This window comes from Melanotaenia boesemani, chromosome 6 (genome assembly GCF_017639745.1).
Source record: "Melanotaenia boesemani isolate fMelBoe1 chromosome 6, fMelBoe1.pri, whole genome shotgun sequence".
NCBI lineage: Eukaryota > Metazoa > Chordata > Actinopteri > Atheriniformes > Melanotaeniidae > Melanotaenia > Melanotaenia boesemani.
The window spans coordinates 20,260,206-20,279,859 of record NC_055687.1 but is presented as its reverse complement, the minus strand read 5'-3'; the positions used below and the strand labels follow the sequence as shown (position 1 = coordinate 20,279,859).

At 38.9% G+C, this 19,654-nt stretch overlaps 3 protein-coding genes across 3 annotated transcripts; 2 read left to right on the top strand and 1 right to left on the bottom strand.

The window, feature by feature from the left end:
* Positions 1–378: 378 nt before the first annotated feature.
* Positions 379–6,137, top strand: upp1 (uridine phosphorylase 1). The gene is made up of 8 exons (XM_041989135.1): positions 379–539; positions 813–857; positions 1,582–1,693; positions 1,978–2,136; positions 2,246–2,360; positions 4,546–4,755; positions 4,854–5,000; positions 5,118–6,137. The coding sequence occupies exons 2-8, from the start codon at positions 817–819 to the stop codon at positions 5,267–5,269; spliced, it is 936 nt and encodes a 311-aa protein (XP_041845069.1). The 5' UTR covers positions 379–539; positions 813–816; the 3' UTR covers positions 5,270–6,137.
* Positions 6,138–6,942: 805 nt separating this feature from the next.
* On the top strand, positions 6,943–10,693 carry stmn2a (stathmin 2a). The gene is made up of 5 exons (XM_041986776.1): positions 6,943–7,111; positions 8,541–8,636; positions 8,760–8,932; positions 9,015–9,206; positions 9,301–10,693. The coding sequence occupies exons 1-5, from the start codon at positions 7,093–7,095 to the stop codon at positions 9,358–9,360; spliced, it is 540 nt and encodes a 179-aa protein (XP_041842710.1). The 5' UTR covers positions 6,943–7,092; the 3' UTR covers positions 9,361–10,693.
* A 976-nt stretch (positions 10,694–11,669) lies between these two features.
* Positions 11,670–18,775, bottom strand: LOC121641879 (hairy/enhancer-of-split related with YRPW motif protein 1-like). The gene is made up of 6 exons (XM_041988225.1): positions 18,758–18,775; positions 13,558–13,862; positions 13,337–13,409; positions 13,145–13,228; positions 12,940–13,021; positions 11,670–12,850 (listed from the first exon to the last, which is right to left on the bottom strand). The coding sequence occupies exons 2-6, from the start codon at positions 13,641–13,643 to the stop codon at positions 12,243–12,245; spliced, it is 933 nt and encodes a 310-aa protein (XP_041844159.1). The 5' UTR covers positions 13,644–13,862; positions 18,758–18,775; the 3' UTR covers positions 11,670–12,242.
* Between the last annotated feature and the right edge of the window lie 879 nt (positions 18,776–19,654).

Sequence of the window (19,654 nt, the reverse complement as noted above, 5' to 3'; positions counted from 1 at the left end):
TTCCGGATGGAGATGTCTGATGTTTCTCCAGGTATCTGATGGATATATATATAATATAAACATATAAACTTTTCTTTTTTTAATTATCAGCTGTGGCACAGAACATTCTTGAATGAATGCCCCCTGTAAAAGCACCGGTGTTTTTTTGTTTTTTTTTTAACACTCCCATCATAGGCGAATGTAGATCTTTTTGTGAAATCTGATAAGTCATCTTGATTTGTCAGAACATGTAGCAATTTTCTCTGCGGATAACAGTGACTTATTGTACAGCTATCGTTTAGTCATTCGTATCTGTACGTGACAGAGACCAGGCAGTTCAACTTCATCCAATGAGTCGACTACTACGCACGTGACGTACTCGTGCGTCGTGGTGGGCCGGCGTTTCGTGTCACGGCATCGACCTCAGATGTTCAAAGCGAATTTAATTTGTCAAAATTGGAGTAGACCGCAGCGAAGACAAAACCTCAAGGATATATTTATATATGTAGGTTCTTTTACAGCTTTTGAAGCCCCCTGTTGTCCCGCCTGCTTATCTAAAGGTAAATATAATGATAATAATAATTTTTCTCTCCTGTCTGTTTTCGATAAAGTGCTGTGTGTGCGCAATGAGTACCGCTTGGGGGGGGGGTTCAATTTAAAAATGGATGTTTACCAACGGAATTTTATCAGAGGCAGGTTCCGGGTCATATGTACGGATAAGTATATCTTTATATCAGTTGTCAATTGCAGGTGTTGTTAAAGGCAGTTTTTTTTCTTCGTTGTTCAACAATATTGTATGGACGCAGTTTTTTTCCCCTTCCTTCTTTTTCCAGGAAGATGAACCCGAAGGACGACAAGCGAAGCGCGCAGTACAGCAGGTGCGAAGTTCCCTTCAATATAACGTATTCAGTTGGTGTGTTGCTTAATGCAGAGGCTTACAACACTTTATATCACAAGGTTAATGAGGAAGCTGCTGAGTGTGACAGAAGATCACAAATCCTTTAATAAAATAGATTTCAAAGTGAAACTGGACGCCCCCTCCAAACAAGAGCATTTTATACAAATAAACACATATAAAATACCAGCCATTTAATATTCATACAGATAAATGTCATGTCTATTTATATCATACATTAACCATATAATTTTGAAACAATTGGGTCTGTTAACGGCTATAACGGTCGCCATAGCAACACTAAACTGGTAGCTGTAGGCTACTGTATGAATGTAAATCCTATGCACATGAAGTACTTAGACTATTACATTTTTTTTTTGTAATATTCATTCATTCTTTCTTTCTTTCTGCAGATTCTGAAATAGAAAAATGTAAAGAATCCAGTATTCTCTTTCTATACGTTTAGATTCCTAGTTTTTGTTTTAACATTCCCAAAAAGATAATTTTGTGTTTGTATTGTTGTATGACACAGTATCAAGTAAAAATGTGTTTTAAATTTACTTGGTCACCTGTCTAGGTTTAACCCTTTAAATTACTTCCCACATTACAGATTTGTTGACTGAGTAAATAAATGAGGCAGTGATATATCAATTTAGTTTGATTTAGAAAAAGAAAAGACTAATATCAACTCTTTCTCTTTCTTATAGCCCTGTGTGTGTCCATAACCCACACCTGGATGATCTGAAAGATGACATCCTCTACCACTTCAGTTTAGGAACTGGAACCCACGACCTACCTGCTATGTTTGGTGATGTTAAAGTAATGAATTACACTTAGAATTTTATATTTTACTTTTATTTAGATAGTTATTGTTTCATGGAATGCATTATTACACAATTATTATGGTTAGAGTTATCAGTTACTATGACCCTTAAAAGAATTAAACTCTTTTGTTGAACAAACTCATGAATTGTAACAAATTTTCTCTATATTCTAAATATGTAAATGAACATGGAATAAAATCAGTCTCATACCACCTCATACCATGAAACTTATAGACTTGTATTTACAAAGCAAAAATGTGTGTGTCTTTTTCATCATAGTTTGTGTGTGTCGGTGGCAGCCCCTGGAGAATGAAGTCGTTCGTTGAGTACATTGCTGCTGAGCTTGCTTTGGAAGACCCCAAATCAGAGTACCCTAATATTTGTGCTGGAACAGATCGCTACGCCATGTACAAAGTTGGCCCCGTTCTCTCTGTCAGTGTATGTAAGAATAAAAGTTCTGTGATGTTTTTCATTTAGAAATTGATTTTTGATTTGTTGATATATAAGGCTAATTTGTGTATGACACATATGTGTTTGATTTCTGCAGCATGGGATGGGAATCCCATCTATTGCCATAATGTTGCACGAGCTTATAAAGCTTCTTCATCATGCACATTGCACAGATGTTACAATTATACGCATTGGGACATCAGGAGGAATAGGTATGTATATATATTTATATATTTATGTATTTATATATTTTTTATTCATTCAGACGTTCGTCTTATTGTAAGAAATGAGACATGGAAACTTGGAAATGATTTTGATTTTAGCATTGATTGAAGCAGATGAGACATGTCGTAAGTTGCATATATAACTGAAATGAAAGGCCCACGATTTCTCCACACAAATTAGGGATGGAGTTGTGTTCTCTGACATAGTGTGACATATTTATTTAACCCTTCAGTTGTTAAAGTTTACTTGTTTTCCTTCAGGGCAATCAGCTTAACTGGGTGTCAGTATAAAACATCCACACCACTTAATTGTCTGTGTGGAAAAGTAGGTTGTTGATTTATCTGCATCTTAATTAAATCACTCTGGAATCATCTCCAGCTACTTATAAATGAATGATTATGGGCTAGTCTTCTGTAGCCCTTTTGTAATAATACATTGTGCTTCATGTAGTAACTCCATACTTTTTCCAACATACACTGTGAAGGTTTGATGTATTCATATAAAGATTTGTGTATGACTTCATTTTGAGTACATTAAATAAGAGTGTCATAGCTCAGATAACAAACCTTGATGCAGGACATAGAAGCAGGGGTGTAAAGATCAAACTAAAAATGTATTAAATAAAAGTTCATTTAAAAATCTAGCAGATGATGGAAAAAAGGACCAAAATCAGTACAAAAGCGTACATGAACAAATACAATTAGTAATTGTGGGAACAAAACAGCAAAGTAAAAAAGACAATTGAGGAAAGCTTGTGTAATATACCAGTTGTAGTGCTACTGAAGGAATTTGTGAGTTAATGGGAAACCAGGAAAGAATGGTTGATGGAGCTAATGGGAGTGGCTTTTCTGAAATCACATGAGAGTTGGTGCCTTGGAAATCAGTTACCAATGAATGAACCACTAATAAATTGGGCAGATAAAAAAAATCCAAATGGTTTGTGTAAACTTGCTTTTCTAGCTGGTCTTATTAATCTATGTTAATTGGTATTATCATGAATCTAAGCTTGAGGATGTTTAGAGAAAATTTCTCGACTTGACAAGGACTCATTTGCTGAGAGAGGCTAAAGTTTTCACCCATCCGACAACAGAGTTCTTTGTTTTGTCACAAACTTTTTAATACAGTAGTGAAGCAAAGGTAAATTCAACCATTCAGTGGTGTCAGGTGTTTTATTTTGTTGTTTTGTTTGTTTGTTTTTTCTTTCCAACTTTAAGACTGGTATGGGAATGCATTTTGATATGCAAAACCTTTTAAATTATTCTAAGTATGAGATGCAAATCCCATTCACAGAGAAATTGGGGAGTTTTCTAAAGATTTAATAAAACTGAAATCTGTTTTTCTTTATATATATATATATATATATATATATACATATTTTTGCATCTTTTCTAGACATACATATGTACAAAGTAAAATATCATGAATTTGATGCCAGCAATACACGCATACACACCCAAACAACAAAGGTAGAGGCATGTTTGTCTTTGTGTTAACTTCTTTTCCTTTTAATTAAAACTGACAATACTGATTGATGCAGGTTTTCAAGAGGGATCTGTGCCTCTATTTGCTGAATACAAGATTTTATCTGCTCATCAGTCTGTGGTTGTTGTCTGACTCTCATTTCATGCTGTCCAACAGGAAACTGATCTGGGTACAGACAGGCCAGTCAAACACAAACACTGTGTCTGTGAAGTCAAACTACTGAAATTTGAGCAGAACTGGATCAGCAATAATCTTGCTGAAATAATCCCAGATCTCGTAGGAGAGACATCTGATAGCAACATATGACTCTCTAAAATACCAAAATAAACACTCCACACTTCTGCAAGTCTACTGATACCTCCCATACTATCACTGATGCTGGCTGTTACACCAGGGCTGGGTAGTGATGACTGACAATGGTTTTCCAAGGTACTCCAAAACCCACAGGGTTATATTGAGACAGTCACGTGACGGTTTCTCGCGCAGTGCTGCCTGAGGGTTTGAAGGTCATGCACATCCAACTGTAGTTTTCAGACAAGATATTCTTCCTGAAATACACCAGAATTAGACGTTTATGGATTTCTTTGAATGTCTAAGTCTCACATTTGCTTTAAAGCTCCTTTTTAGTCTAGAAATGACTTAATCTCACTTGATTTTATGTGTTTATTTTTATTTATTTGCATTTTTTAGGACTTGAACCTGGCACTGTTGTTGTTACCAAGCAGTCTGTGGATGCCACCTTTCTGCCCAAGTTTGAGCAGGTGATCCTGGGAAAGACAGTAGTTCGAAACACTGATCTGGACGAAAGCCTGGCAGAGGAGTTGCTGCAGTGCAGTAAAGAGCTGAACCAGTTTAAGACAGTCATAGGCAACACCATGTGTACACTGGATTTCTATGAAGGTATGAGATGTGATGCACTGATGGGTTAAGATATTGTCTTCCAACTTTTTAAAGCTTTACACTTTCTTTGTGTTTTCTTTAACAAATCAAACACTTAGGACAGGCCCGTTTGGACGGTGCCTTCTGCTCCTACACTGAGAAGAATAAACAGGACTACCTCATGAAAGCCAAAGAGGCAGAAGTCTGCAATATTGAAATGGAATCGTCAGTTTTTGCTTCCATGTGCAAACTGAGTGGTCTACGAGGTGAAATAACCTAAAATTAACATGAGATTATATCTGATGAAAGTTCCTGTGTCTCTAAGCAGAACTTTTTCTTGTCTTCTCTTTGAATTTCTAACACTTTTGTCTCATTGTTTGAAGCTGCTGTTGTTTGTGTAACATTGTTGGACCGACTGAAGGGAGATCAGCTGACCAGCTCTCATGAGGTTCTTCGCAATTACCAACAACGTCCTCAGATACTGGTTGGTTACTATATTAAGAAGCAATTGAAGGCCAAAGCAGGGAACCACTAAGTCCAAATGAAAATCAAATACTGAAAACGTAGTGTACTGCAGTCACATCAAACTGTTTTTGTAGGTATTCTTTCTTGCTTACATTTGAATGTCTACATATGTTCCTCTTTAAATTACGCTTTATATTTATCTACTGGTGCTGGTTTTAGTCCATATTTCACCATTATATAATACAAATATGCACTTCCCCACCTTTTTTCCTTTTGTATTTATTCAGATTTTAAATTGATTTGATATAGCATTAAGTATTATGTAAAATCTTATTAAATATGTCTAATTAAGACTGTGTATTGTATTTGAAATCATAAGTTCCTGATCCTTAAAACTTGAACTTCACATGTGCTTTACCAGAATCTTCTTAATCAGGTATTTGTTGAAAGAGTCCTTCTTGTATTGATGCTAACAGACCAACACTGATCCATTTGTCTTATGTCACTGATGATTTTTGCACAAAACAACAAATGTGTGCACTCTAGAAGAATGTTTCTCAATCCAGGTCCTCAGGACCCATTCCCCTGCATGTTTTAGATGTGTTCCTACTCCAACACACCTGATTCAGATTAATGAACTTCCTCATAAAGTCCTTTGCAATCCTGTTAACAAGCTATTAATTTAAATCAGGTGTGTTAAAGTAAGGTTACCTCTAAAAGATGCAGGGCAGTGGGTCCTGAGGCGAGGAAACACTGGTTTAGAGTATGTTTTATTCAGAATGTAAATTTTGCTGTATGTCAACATTATGATCATTTATATATTGTTTTAACATTAATTTGAGAAGCTGTTTACTACAGGAAATGACACTCCACTACATGTGGTATATGATAAACAAATAAAGAAATCCTCACTCAAACTGTCGTTCTTTTTGTGTTCTTGTTTGATAAAGGCCACGCAGGAACCGGATGATTATCTGTTTTTGCACACGTTTGAAGATGTCTGATTCATTTCTAAATATTGCACATCAGTGAAACGTAATTCAAGGTATTTTCCTTTTACATCAGTCATGAACATTACATCAACTGTCTGATCTCTGGACAGAATGTTGACAGACTTGGCTGCTTTCACGAGGATAACCACTGTTCCAGCTACACTCTAATCCCGGATTAGTTGAGTTTACTAGAAATTTGCATGGAAACCTGTTGCCTTAAACCATTCTAGTTTTTACAAATGTTGAAATTAAACATTCCAAGTTCTATCAACGTGGGCGACCATTAGACTTCTCAAACCCATTAGTTCACTTGTTTTCTTTATACACCTTATTTTGAATTAACTCTCTTAAATCAGACTTATACAAATGGTTTAGTTTAAAACAAAGACTAAATGACTCCATTTCTTGCTAAATCAATTTATCCATTTAAAGTTATTTTAACAGTCTGAGTTCCTTCACATGTGTGAAATAGGTTATTTGTGACCACTAACTATAGTTGGTTCACAGATATGCAAGACATTCTGTAAATAAAGCGCTGTTCTATGTCTACAACATGTAATTTTTTACAATCCTATCCTTAAAAATGGACTCCTTAAAGTATAATATAGCCAGTTCAGAAAAAGGTCGTTTCCATTAGCTTAATTTTGTCTGCAGTACTGAGTCTGGACAGAGGTTTCAGTGTTTGGGGGTGTTACTAGGCTTCAGACCACAGCGGTGGATGGTGAACGCCGCTCTGCGCGTCAGAGGACAGAGGAGGGTCTGCTTGCGCGCTCCCGTGCGCACTCCCCTTCTGTCTGCTCTCCGATCCAAGCCCGATCTATTCGCTGACTCAGTGCCTTAAGGAGCATCACCGTTGACCAGAACAGAACCACAACATCCTCTACGGAGAAATACATCAGCCATGGCAAAAACAGCAACTGGTAAGCGCGCTGAAACCGTTTCCGTCTGAATGGATGGATGACAGGGTGGATGGTTGGATGGGGCTGTGGCAGGTGCATCCTCCTTGTGTCGGCCCTGTAGTTACCTATACCGGCTAGCTGTTACACCTCTGTAATGCCTCCAAGCTGAAATATCCTTTTTTTAAAATGTTTGAAACAGACACTCAAAAATTAATCTTGCGATTTTATGTTTCTATAAACTGTGAGTCAGAAGATCAGCACCAGATTCTGTAAAACACCGCCTCACATGCCTCAGCATCTTCTCGTGATAGATTATTAAAATGTCTCTGTCATTATCCTCATCCTGTGGTTTTACCTCATATTGGGTACCAGATGATATTTGATCCGCGTGGATCGCGTACAGAGCTTTATTTATAACGCTGCACCTACTGTTCATGCTACAGCGGCCCCAACATGCAGCATAATGCAGACGGACCCCACCCAAGATGTTGGGCTGCTGATCATGTCGCCGACAGCAAAGCTGACAGGGCTTTATATCTCTGATTTCTGCATTAGTTTACTATATTTACACCTGCACACATGTAGCTGACCGTTTCAAAACGTTTTATCACTATTATGAGGGTTTTCTTTTTTCTGATCAGGTTTGCTTAATCGGTTCAGTTGTGACATTGCTCCTTTTATTCATAACTTTTCAGAATTTCCATAGCTCAAGATACATCTCCAGCTGTGGCATGCAATTCATCTAGCAAAAAGGCATTATTTATTTGCATATATATATATATATATATATATATATATATATATATATATATATATATATATATATATATATATACATATATAGGCCTATTGTAGGGCAGCCATTCAATAGTATGTGCTTTTATGGGTTTGTGTCCTTAACTAAAACTTTGCCTTTTTCTAAGCAGCTTGTTTGGTTATTTTTAACAATATGTTGTGCTGGCTGGCTTCATAATGGTGTACTGAAGCAGACAAGAGTATGGTAAGGTGGGAGGCAGGCCAGCCCTGCAGCAAGAGGCTGCTTCACATGCTGGCCTTTGCAGCAGAAGGCTTAGCAGTGCTGACAATCTGTAGTCCTCTCAGAGGAGCCAGGTGGGCACTTAGTCAAATCTGGGGAGGACAGGAAATAATATTTGCAGGCAAGATTAAAGATAAAATAGAAACAGTTGAGAACAAATGAAGTCCAGGTCATTAATCATCTGTCTTTAACATCAGGTACAGTGCAGTAAGCTAGGCATAATACAGATAATGCCTAGCTTAACAATGTAATATGAAGTAACATACCCTCTATGTCCCCTTTCCTATCTCAGTTTAAGTATATAATTAATATGTAACTCAAGGCAGTGTTACTTGGTTGAGAGGATATCTAAGCTATGTGTTATTTTGCCTGCTTCAGACTCACCTGGATGCTATGTTGTGTTTGTCCCCACAGCCTACAAAGAGAAGATGAAGGAACTGTCTGTCCTCTCCCTCATCTGCTCCTGCTTCTACCCAGAGTCTCGCAACAAGCTTGTATGTGAATTTGAAGGTATAGATGAGCTCAAACATTGATTTTCTTTGGGATCAGATAAACTGCCCCTATGAATGTTTTATCTGCCTTATAATGAAAGGATTTTTGGTAGCATCATCTTTGTAATTGCTTGATTCACAGACATGGAGGTGAAACCTATAAACAAGCGAGCCTCGGGACAGGCCTTTGAGGTGATTCTCAAGCCTCAGTCTCCAGTGTCAGATGTTGCCCACAACCTCCCTTCACCCCCAAAGAGGGATATTTCCTTGGAAGACATCGAGAAGAAACTGGAGGCTGCTGAAGACCGGAGGAAGGTGAGTATTCTTTGTGTCAAATGGATTTGGATGATAAAAAATTAATAACTAGATATGATTTTTTATTTGCTTGCATTTTTAGTACCAAGAGGCTCTGGTGCTGAGGGCTTTGGCAGAAAAGCGAGATCATGAGAGGGACGTGTTGCTAAAGGCCATGGAGGAGAACAGCAACTTCAGCAAGATGGCTGAGGAGAAGCTCCAGCTGAAGATGGAACAGATCAAGGAGAACCGTGAAGCCTACCTGGCAGCCATGATGGAGCGCCTACAGGAGAAGGTGAGAGCTGCAGAAGTCTGGTGCTAGCATGCTTCGGTGAGGGACCTGGAACTGTCCCGACAACTAATCATTCTCACTGTGTTGTTGTGTTCAGGAGAGGCATGCCGCTGTGGTGCGCAGGAACAAAGAAATGAGGGAAGAGCTGGTAGCATGAACCTCACACAAGTCCTGACTTCCGAGGTCCATCCATGTCCCTCCATCCATGCTCGCCCTGCCCTCAACTTCTCTGAAACAAACACACGTCCCTGAAGGCCATGAGGCCCAAGGGCCTCACCACCATATCACCGCACATCTTCTCACCAGTACTCACGACTCTCCGTATTATCAGTGAAACAAACATCAATAACACTTCTTTTGAGAATTGAACAGACTTCTTGAGTTTAGAAGAATGCAAGAATATAGCATTTATTTTTTATCTATCTATCTATCTATCTATCTATCTATCTATCTATCTATCTATCTATCTATCTATCTATCTATCTATCTATCTATCTATCTATCTATCTATCTATCTATCTATCTATCTATCTATCTATCGTAGAGTTTCAAACTTTTGGTTTGTCATTGATTTTCATTTCAGTTGTTGAAATTTAATTCCACAACGATTTTCTTGTGAAAGGTCGCGGTGTTGTGAGTTGGCAGGTAGATGGACAGTTTGCAGCGTTTCCTGATGGTGTCATGATAATGATTTTTGTCTGTTTTGTGAAAGAACGATCGCTGGTGCACCTACACTTCAAACTGCATAAGATATGAACGTATCTCATCTTTTTTCCTCCCTCATGCATACCTAATCATTCTCAGTACGCACACTTGGAACTTATTAGGCCAAACCCACAGATTCATAGTGTCCACCTCCTCTGAAATGAGCTTGATAATGAACTTGATAGGTGCTTTATTATAATTAAGAATGTCTGCCCAACGGGAGCATCTGTTTATACACGTGCATATTCCCACTTATCCTGACAAGAACAGGTTTTTTTCCCCCAGTAAATCCATGCTTAGTCAAATAAAAATCTCTGCTACAAACACAGTGTTTGAGGACTAATCTTACAAATTTATGAATGTTTTGACACCTTCCTGGTCTCATGCATAGTGTCTTGGACAGTGGAATGTGCAGTTGCTCCCATCTTGATATTGATGGTGTGAACATAATGTATGTCTGTGTGGGTGTGTGTGAATGCAGATTTATCTTGAAGCATCATTAGCATCTTCTCTGTTTAGAAGATTGGGTAGAGAATGGATGCGGGATGCTTTACATTCAGCACACTGAACTAGTCTCTTTTTAAAATTCCTTATACCACTGATATTTGCCTGCATCCTCTGCTGCTTGTGTTTCTCCCTTCATATAATTCTCTGTGAAAGCTTTGCTGAATAAAGGATTGGGGATTCTGTGAACATGGCATGCACCATCTAATACTTTTCTGTGCTACAACACAAGGGGAATTGTAAACTGCCAAATAAAAGAACCAGTTATCTATACAACCTGAGACTCACGATTTCCTCAGCTCATTATTTTGTTTTTGTGCCAGCCTGGTGTTAATTTATTTCAACTTCTGTCGTGGGCTTTTTGGGGTTAGATTAATGCAAGCGGGGTGTTTAACCAGCAGGTGGCAGTATCAGATTGGTTTGGTACAGAAAAAAACAGTCTGGAGGCATAACCTCTGTAAAGGAAGTCATCAGTTCATAAATAGCCAAATGCGAATACATTAGAAATTTAATGTAAAAAAAACAAATGGACCTTATTATAATGTGTGTTGAACTTATAGACATAATGGTTCTCAAAACTTGACAATAAGCTTAATTATTAATAAAGTGTGGTTTCAGCCCTCAGGCAGCATATTACAGACACAATCGCCATCCCACCTGGATATCTGATGTGCTCCATTAGTAGATAAAACAATGAACCTTTAAACCTGTATGTCTTAGAATGAATCAGAGAAAGCCCCTTGGAGCTGAGCAGTGATTTATGACTCCAGCTGTCTGTGTGTTGTTGTTACTTAATAACTGCTTTCCTTCAACGTCCTCATCCTGTTCACACTATTGTCTCCGTTTCAGACCAACCCAGGCTGGTGAGGTCAGGGCAACATTGTAAAGGATTTCCTCTGGCTCTTAATGATTTCCTGGGTATTCATAAGGGCAACAATGCTTTTGGATTTGGTTACCTAACCTGGCACACGGTAAAGGAAGTGCCTTTCAGTCAATAACCAGCCTTATTAGCTCATAATGAACTTCTGCGGGACCTGAACAGAAATGCACCTGCAGATTATTTTTCATTTGGTAAAATACATTAATATATAACTTAAAGAGGAGTTAGTCCATTTCATTGTTGGATTCTTAGCATTAATGCCGAATAAGTAACTACCAGTTTAACATTTTAGAATATTAATGTTCTGAAGAGCAAATGCAGCTGAAAAAAAAGCAGATTTCTATTAATGTTTTATGCATTTAAATTCAATTTATTGGTACAAAAATATTACAAATAGATACACAAATACAAATTTCCAATTGTCAAGTAGTTAAATTTCCATCTGTGCTATATATATATATATATATATATATATATATATAATTTTTGCACAGTTCTAAGATCCCTAAAAAAAGCAGATCAAATTTAGCAACTCTACATTATGTTAAATGTAGTTACCTGTGCTAGACAACTGTTTATGTTACAGTATATTACCTACAAAGTTTTACCTCTAAATTTGTGTGTACAGTAAATCTATTCATGGCCAGTCACATTTTCTTTACCAAGAGTCCTCAACCTGGAGGCAGTGCAGGCTACCTAAATTACTTTCAATTCAATGAATAATGAAACAAAACATTTAAAAATTGTTCTCTTGTTAAAAGTAGTTGACAAACTTAGAGGAAATTGTATCCCCTTGCAACTTCTCACACTGATTTCTTAATATAATAAAATAATTTTGCTTTCTTCTCAATAGTTTCTTGCCACAGAAACAGCTGAAGAAGATTTTCCTCCTTTTAGTGTCTGTGATGTTGGGCCCAGCTCAGCTGTTGCCTTCAGTTCACTGGTTAGCGTCAGAAGGCTCCAATCTCCAAGCCCCAAGGCCTGTAAGGCTTCGACATGGTAGCGGAGGGACTTATTGTGTTGACGGCTGTCGGGGAGATGAGAGGAAAGGCACTAAAGGAGAGGGGGAAGGCAGAAAGTGAGGACAGAGATGAGACCAGTGGTGGCGAAAGCTTGGATGTTGGTACAGGCAGACTTAGAGGTATAGAGCCATTGGGAGGCACCCTGAGGGACTCTGTGGGGGGCAAGACGCTAAGTCTAGATGTCCCAGAGGTCTCAGTGGATGAAGAGGAAGATGAAGAAGAAGTGGAGGAAGAGGAGGGTGGACTGTTGTTGTTTCTGGGTGCAGGTGTCCTGCCCTGAGGGTGCTGTAGAAGGAGGTGGTGGGGGAGAAGGGCAGGGGTAGTCCCGTAGGCAGAGCCCCAGGCCAAGTGTTCCAGTCCGGTGTGCACCTCCCTCTGAGAGGCGTAATTGCTGAGGTGGGAAACTAATCGTACACGAAGAGAGTCTGTGCTGTCCCGACCCTCTACAATGCTTAGGTAGCGGGCTGTCTCTGCCATGCACTCCCTGAAGCCCAGGCTGCGGTAGTCCTTCGCAAGAGCATGAGCTTCAAAGTAACCTGTCAGGATGGAAAGCAGAAACTTTAAGCATATCATTTATAGCACATTTTACAATTATTTTCCATTCTAAAAGAAAAAACTTATTAACCTTTGCCGCCAGATGCATGCAGCATCTTCAAGTGGTCGACTGTCATTTGCAAAATTTCTGCTTTTTCCAACTTAGCTGATCCCTGTAAAAATAGGTGTTACTTTAGATTAAATCATCCTTATTCTGCTTGCATATAGCCAGCAAACAGAAAACATTCAGTATGTATTCATGCTCCTGAGGCAGCAGAAAAGAAACAGAAACTTACCTGCTTCTCAAAAGCACTTGGTACCAAACGTCTCAGTTCTGACAGGCTGTTATTGATCCGGTCACGTCTTCTTTTCTCAATAATCTGTCGTAAAACATTTTTGTTTTAATCCAAATAATATATTAGAGGTAATCTATGCATCTATGCCACAGCAGTGTGCTGCTTGGCTCCAAGTCTCGGAAGTTTACATACCCCTCTGCGCCTTTTTCTGGCTTGAACTTGTGTGGTGGTGGAGGGAGACATAGATCCATGAGAGTCAAGAAGACTGAAATTTAAAGCGAAGAATCGAGTATAAATAAATAAATAAATCTCTTTTGACATTTACATATGTAATACAATAATTAAAAGAAATCTAATTTAAAATATGTCATGCATATGTCTAAATATGAAAGGGAAATATAAAGGTGACATACCCATTTTCGTCACTACTGTCCTTCTCCACTTCAACATTATCGTCCAGCTCGCTGTCCGATGAGCTGTAGTTGTGGCTTCGCTTCATTCTGCCTCCCAGCCGCAGTGATGAGTATCCTCCTTCCTCAGAAAGCTCCCGCAGCGCACTGACAGCAGACGGCCTGAGCAACAGCTTTCAACATCAGATCTGCTTCGGCAGGGACCACTTTCACACGGCGGTTGAGGGGGCGGGGCGTCTTGAACTGTGTGGGCGGTGCTTAGAAAGACTTGCGCCAACAAATATCGAGCTGACATCTGTGTCAAAAACCTGTAATGAAGGTATTTCTTTTTAAGTTAATTTAGAAAATTATTAAGTAAAGTTTATGTAAAAGTTTGGCAGAAAACTGTAGTTTTAAATCTGGGTTAAAAACGTTTCTATTTGCTGCCTATTATAAAAACAACTATTAATTTCTCACACTGGAACTTCACTTCTTGCATTTGATCTATTTTACTTTAGCTTTTTTCTTTCTGTTTTAATTTAATTTCTTCGATTTCTTTTTAAAGTTTGTTTTTAATGCACTTATTATTGCTTCCTGCAATAAAGCACTTTGAATTGACTTTTATATAAAAAGTGCTATACAAATAAACTCTATATATTGTTTAGAGGGCAAACTAAAACACAGGAGCTTCCATTGTGTCATTTTTTATGATCCACTGTGTAACTGGGTCTTTCTGGTGTTTTTATTTTATTTTATTTTTTATTTATGTCTTTTGAGATTTCTATAAGCAAAGAAACATCCCCACAGGATGATATTGCTTCTGTCATAAGTGATCTTAGGGATCATATACTTATTAAGGACACATAGCTCATATTTTTTAGTATGAAATGTGTATTTTCATATGAAATGGGCAACATTACAAGGGAGAATAAATTGTTTTCATGCATCAGTGGGTTAAATAAGTAGATTTAAGTAATTTATATGTTGATAAGAACCAGCAATGAAAGTTGCCATTAAAGCTATTTCAATGCTTTGTTTTACTTTGTAAACTGGTCATAAGTTTTGGAAAACTTTCCCATAGGTTTTAATGGGGAAGTGTTCCCAAACTAATGACCGGTAGTGTATGTTGTATTCCGCAAGGATGTTTACATTTTTTTTTTATTATTTATTTATTTATTTTTTAACATTTCTAATGGAGTGTTAATTTTACGCTAATGTTAGCTATTTAGATAATTTAGCATGGCTTTGTTGGCAGACATACACTGAAATCTGGGAAATTACTCAAGGTTTGAATATAGTTATTGCACAGGGTCTGACATGTCTGTTAAGGTTATCAGGGAAAGCAACTCCCCCCACCCCCACCTCATCCTCTAGCTGTGTAGAGGAGCAGCTGTTTCTCTGCTCTGTCCATCAGGTCAGTTGTTAACTTGGTGCAGTGGGAGCTAGACAAGTGTGGATGAGAGTTTGATTCACAGAAGCAACTGCAGGCAAAAACTTTCTGTTCCCAGGATGTCAGTGGGGGTTTCAGTGGTGACAAATACAATGTGCACGCTTCAATCAGTTCTGTTTATGCAGTGAGTGCGGATGAACTGCTGTATTATCCCTGACATGCAGATAACACACATACTCAGACCGCAACCTTTTCTGCTTTCCTGCTCACTACACTATAAGTCATGCCTGTCTTAATTCATTTCATGCATTTTCAGATTCCAGTCTTGGTCATTTTATTAAACTTAACATGTATTTTAGTCTGGTGCTGAAACCCAGATACTCCCTTATATTTTTTACATAATGCTTCATATTGGTCCTGTTCTCAGAGGATGGATGCTGATGGAGCAAAGTCAGATACTTACTTATGCCAGGCAGAATTACACATTCCCTTTCCATGATTCTGATGAGTGGCAGGTTGGATATATTTTAGATTATTTTAGTGTTGTTTATCATATGATTATAGTAACAGGGTCCTTTTGCACTTCTCATTCCACAGGACAGATACCTTTAAATGGTGTCTGTTATGCACACAAACAATTCCCACCTGACTGTCAAGGTCCACCGCATTAGTATTGACATTCCTTTGGTTCATTAAACTCAATTATGAGCCATCTTCCAAAAACCCTCACATTTCACCTGTGCCATCACAAAATGTTCTCGGCCCCCAGGCCACTCCTAGTAATGGTGAATGCGAAGATTGTGAAAAGACAGATTTTGTTTGGGTGTTTTATTTTAGGGCATGTGTATGTAACTGCTGCATTTCAGATTATCTTTACATCGGGCAACTCCAGCAGCATGCCAGCCTGGCCGTTGATCGTGGGTGTAACTCGGCGCCAATTTCAAGAAACTCCTCAAAAACCATGTGCCAGGAAGCTAGAAGGTATAAGCAAGCATTTGTTTGAAACTGGCGTGTGCCCAGCTGCCTTCCTCAGTCTTCCCTTAGGTTTCCCCGGGTGACTCTTTGTGTGCAAGAGTGCGGCCTGAGTGTGTGCTGGTGTGTTTACATGTGTGTGTGTGTGTGACTGAGAGTGTGCGACTGTGTTTAGGAGGTGCTGTTTCCCACAACCCTGATCTAATTCCGTGGTAACTCAATCTCCGTGTGAGCGCTTCCCGGCGAGTGTTCTCCCACCCGTCGACAGTCTCTCCCTGGCTGGCTGAGTGTGTCTGACGGAGGCCGACTTAGTCCCTATGGGCCTCCTCCCCCTCCTACACCTCCATCCTACCCAACCTCCCATCAAGATTGATTTACTATGTCAGCCGTTGTGGCTGCCGGCAGCAGCGACGCTCACAGCCATGCCTGCATCCTGTGTGCACACCATCCTGACATCTTATATCTGCCACTCAACAACTGCTGCGGTTAAGTTTGCATTTGTGGGTGTGGTGAGAAGGGAGGTCACCAGGGAGGCATTTGTGCATGTGAGATAATTTCCTTGTTCATGTTTTATGCAACTAGGGGGGAGGCTTGGATAAAAGTTTTAAATTATATATATATATATATATACACACAAACACACAACACACACACACAGAGAGACACATGCATGAGGTATGACTATGTAGGCAGGGCAAATGCCACCCATGCTGGTCTTAAATAGGCTGTCTGACTGGGGGAAATGTATCCCAGACAGCCTCCATACAACAATGTTATCCTATGGGCCACAGCTTCCTGTCTGTCCCTTCTCGCTCCAGTCAGCACCCAGGCGCTATATTGGGCAGGGACCAGTCCAAGCCTGAGACCCATTCCCACTGTTTGACCATAACACACCCGCCTTTTCATTCTTTACTTTCCTGCCTTTGTTGGCATCTATTCTATTTGTGCTTTTTGGATAGGTAAAGCCAAAAAGGATATGTTGACTTCCTTGTTTCTTTGTATAGTAGAACATTTGTTTACTTTTAAATTATTTTTTGTCCTTTTTTTTTTTTAATTGTCTTAGGACAACCGCTCAGGTCCTAATACTGACATCAGCATCTCAGTGTGAGTTCATTACAGATCATGACCAAAACTTTTAAAATAAAATTTAAAATAAAAATATCTTCAATACAAATAAATAAATACATTTCTGACTTATATGATATATCCCCTCTTTTTATTTTTATCTAAAGGTGCACACACCTTTTTGTTTATAAGGTTCACCAGTTACCCAATGCAAGTTAACTAATGCAAGTTCACAATAGCGGGAAAGCAGATCACAAGACTGGTTCCCAAATAAGCGCAACAGGAGACAGCACGTGATATCCTCGCAGAGAAAGCAGGACCATAGAGCAAGCTACTTTTAAGGCCACACATTGTGTTGCCATAGGAAAAACATTGTTTGCATATCAATAGTGTGTGTGTGTATGTGCGTAGAGTGTGTTTTTGTGTGTGGTTAAGGTGGAAGAGGATTTCAGGCTCTGATTGAAATGTATCTACTTGTTAACTTCACATAGAGGAACCATTATAGACACTGGCCATATGAGGTCAGTGTCTATAGGCCTTAGTCAAGTCAAGCTGTAGAAGATGATAATTAAGCTCTATTTCTTTCTCTCTCTCTCTCTCTCTCTCTCTCTCTCTCTCTCTCTCTCTCTCTCTCTCGTTCTCTCTCTCGTTCTCTCTTTGTGTGTGAATATGTGTGTGCATATGGCTGTACAGGACTGGCTACTTCCAGGGAAATCTCCTTTTTTTTCAGAGCAAGTCTATGAAAGTCACCTGTCAAGTTATGAACAACTTTACATTTCTTCAACAACTAGACAAACCTTTTTTCTGACAGCAAGTGTGCAGTTTTTATTTGCTTAGTCCAAATAGAAGTGAAATCTAATTACTAATGAGTGTAACCATAGTTATTTTGAGACACGGTAATAAAACGCGTAAGGTCTAATTCTCTGTCATAAGCATATACGTGTATTTAAAAAATAAAAAAATGCTGTCTGTTTTTCTTTTTTCTTTTTTGGAAAGCCAACTTCTTTCCCAGTGGATGCTCCATGCCAGCTGTCTGTCCTGCAGTAAAGTACTGCTTTCCCAAGCTCTGACCTGTGGGAAAATCTGTTGTGGCCAGTAATTGATTCCGCCCTGCCAGCCCCATTACTCTCCACTGCAGTCAAACTGCCAGTGATCTGCAGAAAGCCTGTTAGCACAGCCCCTTTACTCTTTCTATTTCTCTCCGCACTCACACAAACATGCACTAAAATCCCAGCGAGTCCTACTGTAAGCTTCATCATTATGTTTGTCTGTCTCTGTACATTTCTCTTATGCTTTGTACATTTCTTCTACAACATATCAAAGCTTTAAAATGAGACATTTTACTGTTCACAAAAAAATAAAAGCTCATTTTAAATGTGATGGCACCAGTACATCTAAAGCATTTGGGGACAGTGTCATATTTCCCACTGTGTGGCATTTCCTCTTCTTTTATGAGTATTCCATTAACATCTGGGGACTGCAGGAGACCAGTTGCTGATCCTTTGTAAGAGGAATGTTCTTGTCTGAAATGGTAGCTGCTCAAGAGTCCTGGGTCTTCTTTGTCGTGTTTTTAGTTTCATGGTGCACCAAATGTTTACAGTTAGTGAAATTGCTGGACTGCAGGCAGGCCAGCCCCTTCACCTGGATGGGAGCATAATTTGCTTTTAAACTGCTGTATACCTTTGAGCACTCTCTAGATGTGCAGGTTGCCAGATTTATGGGCACTAATGCAGCCCCACAAGGGCTAATAACAGTGTCTAAAGAGGTGGTCAGGAACACAAGAGACTGCACTCTTACCATTTCTCTGCATGCTGAACTCCTCAGATTTCCAAGACAATGAATCACCTGCAGAAATACTCAGATGACTCTGCATTTGTTGGGTGTCTTGGTGGACAGGGGGCTGAATACTGGGAATTTCTCAGTCAATTTGTGGGATGGTGCGGAAACATCTTGATTACAAACAAAAGAAAATAGATTATTGTGTATCTTAGGAGGAATGGGAGTAATTGTTTTTTGTTGCCATTTTTTAAATTATTTGTTTTACCAGGCAGATAAACGTAAAAGACTAATTTGATCTCAAACAATACCTAGCCAACATGGCAGCATGAACACATAAGCGAAGGGGGTTATACAGGACAACCCGTAACACAATACCTTACAATTTAAACACGCATTGAAACATCAAAGCAATAAAATATTAAAACAAAGAACATTTACCAGGTCAAAGCATATCAGGCAGCGAAGCGCCTGCACGATCCCATATCTCCTATCAACATGTCTGTGACAAGAGTTTGAAACTCAGGGAGGCTAACAAGGATCTTTTTAAAAGCCCGTCCTGTTCTAAGTAAAGGGAGCAGAGTACATGAATAACTTCTTTTCAAACTCAGTGCGAGTTCTGGGCACTGAGGAACAGAGACAGACCTGGAATCGCAGAGTCCGAGATGGGTTGTGTTTGAACGTAAGGAAAAAGCAAAGGGTGTAGTCCAAAAATAGCTTTACAGATAAATGTGGCATATTTTTGATGCCTGTTAAGATGAGCAAATATTTTTTATTAAATAGTAAAATATCTAAACTTGACATCTTTTTATATTCCATTGTGAATAAAATATTAGATGTGCACGTTATTACAGCCTTTTTTTTATTTACAACAACTACTTAACATGTTTGAAATTGGGCTTGTACTACTCAGGAAAC